We start from the raw sequence: 3,547 nt of genomic DNA, 5'->3' as shown, positions 1-3,547 counted from the left end.
AAAAAAAAAAAAAAAAAAAAAAAAAAAAAAAGATTACACCAATTCAGTGCGCAAGGTTAAAACCAGTGTCCTTATTATAAGCAGCAAATACCACAGGGCCTGGGGTCTCCTAGCTCCCTCCCCAAAGCAAGCTGGCCTTGTGTTCTGCTGCATTAAATGCGCTGATGGTGAGAAACAACATGGTGGCACTTAGTTACTTTTCCAGCTGCCTCAGTCTTTGCCGCAGCTCCTGCGTGGCGATGGGGAGCGAGATGTCTGAGGCGATGCTGGGGGTGGGCTCCTTGACCGAGATGTGGCCTGGGGAGCCCAGGAGGCTGGAAGAGCTTCTGCCCAGGTCCTGCAGCCCCTGAGGGACGGCCTCAGGGGGCTGGGCCTTTTCTTCCACACCAGGCTTATCACCGCCCCCAATCACTGGTGTGGATGGAGCTGTGTTGCTTCCACCAGGACCTGGAGACCCAGATATATGAGATCTGACAGATGTTTTCCTCCCCTCTTTGGACACCGAGGGCCGTTTGACTTGAGCCAAGTGCTGGTGGTCTGGAGGCCTCTCTCGCTTTTCGAGATGGAGCACCTAGAGGTGAAGATGAACATAAAAATTAAACTTGGTGACACTGGTAACATCCGAACACTGGAACAGCTTGGGATGTCTTTATCTGCAAACGTTTAACACTTAGCTCAAAACTTTTTTTTTTTTTTTAAAGGAAAGTGTAAGTAACCAAAATATCACTTCTGTGATGCAAACACCATTTTTCCCCTAGAGATGGGTCTTGCTAAGCTTCGCAGGTCGGAGTGTCATGGCTGTCCACAGGCACAATTGTTGCGCATTATACCCCAAGCTCCTGGCCTCAAGAGATCCTCCCCACTCAGCCTGCCAAGTAGCTGGGGCAACTTCAATGCCTGTGTCTTCAGGCTCTGATGGCAGAAAGCGGGTGGCAGCAGTGACAACCCTGCTCTGAAGAGAAAACCAGCCCCCTGAAGCTAACCCTCTGTGGCCACACAACCTGAGCAGAAGCTCCTCCAGCCTCCCCAGGCCATGTCTCAGTGAAGGAGCCCCCCACAGCACTTCTGTGTATTCCTGTAGTCTCTTCCGTTTGCACGTATTTCTACACAATTGTGGGACAATGTTTTTACTGCAAAAGCCCAGAATCATGTTTCCTAGACAGAAAACCAAATCCACCATATTCTACATAGGTAGTTTCCACGTGGAGCCTCCAGAGGAAGGAAGGAAGTCCAGAACCTCTGCTATCCAGCAAGATCACCCCAAACAACCTGGCATGAGTGCAGGAGCAGGGAGTATCCACAGAGCCTGGGGTCTCCCAGCTGTGTGAGCACAGGAGCAGGGTACCCACCAGGCCTGGGGTCTCCCAGCTGTGTGAGCTCAGGAGCTGGTCCCAGGCTGGCTTGAGCAGAGTGTATACCTTGTACAGGTACCCACAGGGCCTGGGGTCTCCCAGCTGTGTGAGCTCAGGAGCTGGTCCCAGGCTGCCTTGAGCAGAGTCTATACCTTGTAAATTGCTCCACTTTGGGGTGACTGTGATGCCTGAAGTTTTTTCTGCTTTTAGGAAATAACGCTGCGGTGAACATTTTTATGTTCCTGGTCTCCCCATACTTTGTATCACCAAAACAAAAGTCAGGTTTCTAGAAGAGAAGCTAAGGAACCCTCAGACGAGTGGCTCAGGGATGCTGCAGCTCCCTGTGGAGGGGTGTGTGACACCCCCAGTCTCTGCCAGGAGCAAGAAGGCTGTTCCCGTTGCCCCCTCAATAGAAGACATCTGTTTTAATTTTCTAAAAAAGCTGGCACTTCATTTTAATTTGCATTTCTTTGATTCATAAGTTTTAGTATTTCTCCATTTGTTTGCCAGTTTTACTTTCAACACTTCCTTAGCTATTTATAAATGCATCGTGGTTTATTTGCGACAAAAAATATTTTTTTCCTTTAAGTCCTACTATCTTGTGGAGTTTTACTAAATTCTCCTGAACAACCTTTGAAAATTTAGCCTTAGGAGAAAACCTTGTTGATACCAACAGTAACACTTCTTGGGCCAACCAAAGGGAAACGGTAAGGTTGCCTGGGCTCACAGGACAGCACTTCGAGTAGCCATAGGCCAGCTAAGGAAACCTGGAAACGTGGCCTGTTCTATGGCTGGGTCCAGCCTGTGTCTTCTCCCTGGCACCCTCTGATGCCCCAAAAGCATCTCCTCCCTACGCCAGCACCCTCCTATGGCCCAGAGCTGCAGCTGACACAGAGCTTTCTTCACCTGCCTCATGCCCAGGGCCCACCAGCATCTGCCTCCCCATCCCCTATGGTGTTTACTGCAGGACAACACAATACCCGGAGGGCAATCTTCATCTTGATAGTGCTGTTTGGACCCGAGTTGCTGAGCTGGAAGCGCTGATTCAGTGTCATGTCCTCACTGGTGAGCAGCTGGCTGAGGGAGATCTTCAGGTTCCCCAGTGAACACTGGTGCTGCTCGTCTCTGACCTGCAAAACACAGGGTGGAAACGCTGGCATAACTAGGATAATATCTGCAGGACCGTTCTATGTTTTCTAAGCTCCTGACTCTTTGTCCTCAGAGATAGGAACTCAGAAAACATAGAAAGGGGCCAGGCATGGTGGCTCACGCCTATAATCCCAGCACTTTCGGAGGCCAAGGCAGGTGGAGCACCTGATGCCAGGGGTTTGAGACCAGCCTAGCCAATATGGCGAAACCCCATCTCTACTAAAAATACAGAAAAAATAGACAAGGGCTTGTAGTCCCAGCTACTTGGGAAGCTGAGGCCTGAGAATCACTTGAACCTGAGAGAGGAGGAGGTTGCAATGAGCCAAGATCGCACCACTGCACTCCAGCCTGGGTGACAGAACAAGACTCTGTCTCAAAAACAACCAACCAACCAACCAAAGAGCTGAACTCAAATGCCTGAAAAAAAAAAAAAAAAAAAAAAAAAAAAAAAAAAAAAAAAAAAAAAAAAAAAAAAAAAAAAAAAGAAAAGAAAAAACAAATGTAAAGGTCCACAGACAGTATTAGTCTGTAAGAAAGATATTTTTAAAAACCCAAACATATTTCCGCCATATTCTCTTAAGTAGTGTTTCCATAATGACTAACATGGTACAAAATTTCCTAAGAAAGACACAGAACACTGTTAACAAGCAAAATATCTGCTATTTCCTCATTATAGATTACAATGAGTACAGAAAGAAATGATACAAAAATGAGAAATGCAATAATGACAATAATGACCAACCAGTTAGGAGAACCCTGGGTTAACAGGCAATAGTCTACCTGTCCTTAACCCCTGGGAAATTGGTGGAAACACATTCATAACACTGTATAAAGTTTCTACTGATGACATTTATGGAGATAATACATTTCTAAGTATCTTTTAAGCTTTCCCTATTCAAAATCCACACTAAAGACAATTTGCAGCATTTGCTTTAAATTCAAGGCAATTATTCCTTTGCTTTAAAAAGTAGAGACAGGGGGCCGGGCGCAGTGGCTCACGCCTATAATCCCAGCACTTTGGGAGGCCGAGGCGGGTGGATCACGAG

General features: G+C 47.1%; 1 protein-coding gene across 1 annotated transcript in view; it reads right to left on the bottom strand.

Moving 5' to 3' along the window:
- The window catches only part of ESYT2 (extended synaptotagmin 2), a 106,720-nt gene that overhangs the window by 11,103 nt on the left and 92,070 nt on the right, over nucleotides 1-3,547 (bottom strand). Inside the window, exons 16-17 of the mRNA XM_037735937.1 lie at nucleotides 2,333-2,482; nucleotides 198-571 (exon numbers count right to left, since the gene is read on the bottom strand). Coding sequence (XP_037591865.1) covers nucleotides 198-571; nucleotides 2,333-2,482 — 524 coding nt within the window. The remainder of the gene's footprint in view (nucleotides 1-197; nucleotides 572-2,332; nucleotides 2,483-3,547) is intronic.

Source organism: Cebus imitator, unplaced genomic scaffold (genome assembly GCF_001604975.1).
Source record: "Cebus imitator isolate Cc_AM_T3 unplaced genomic scaffold, Cebus_imitator-1.0 Scaffold20, whole genome shotgun sequence".
In the NCBI taxonomy this organism is placed as follows: Eukaryota; Metazoa; Chordata; class Mammalia; order Primates; family Cebidae; genus Cebus; species Cebus imitator.
This window is presented reverse-complemented; position numbering and strand designations above follow the sequence as displayed.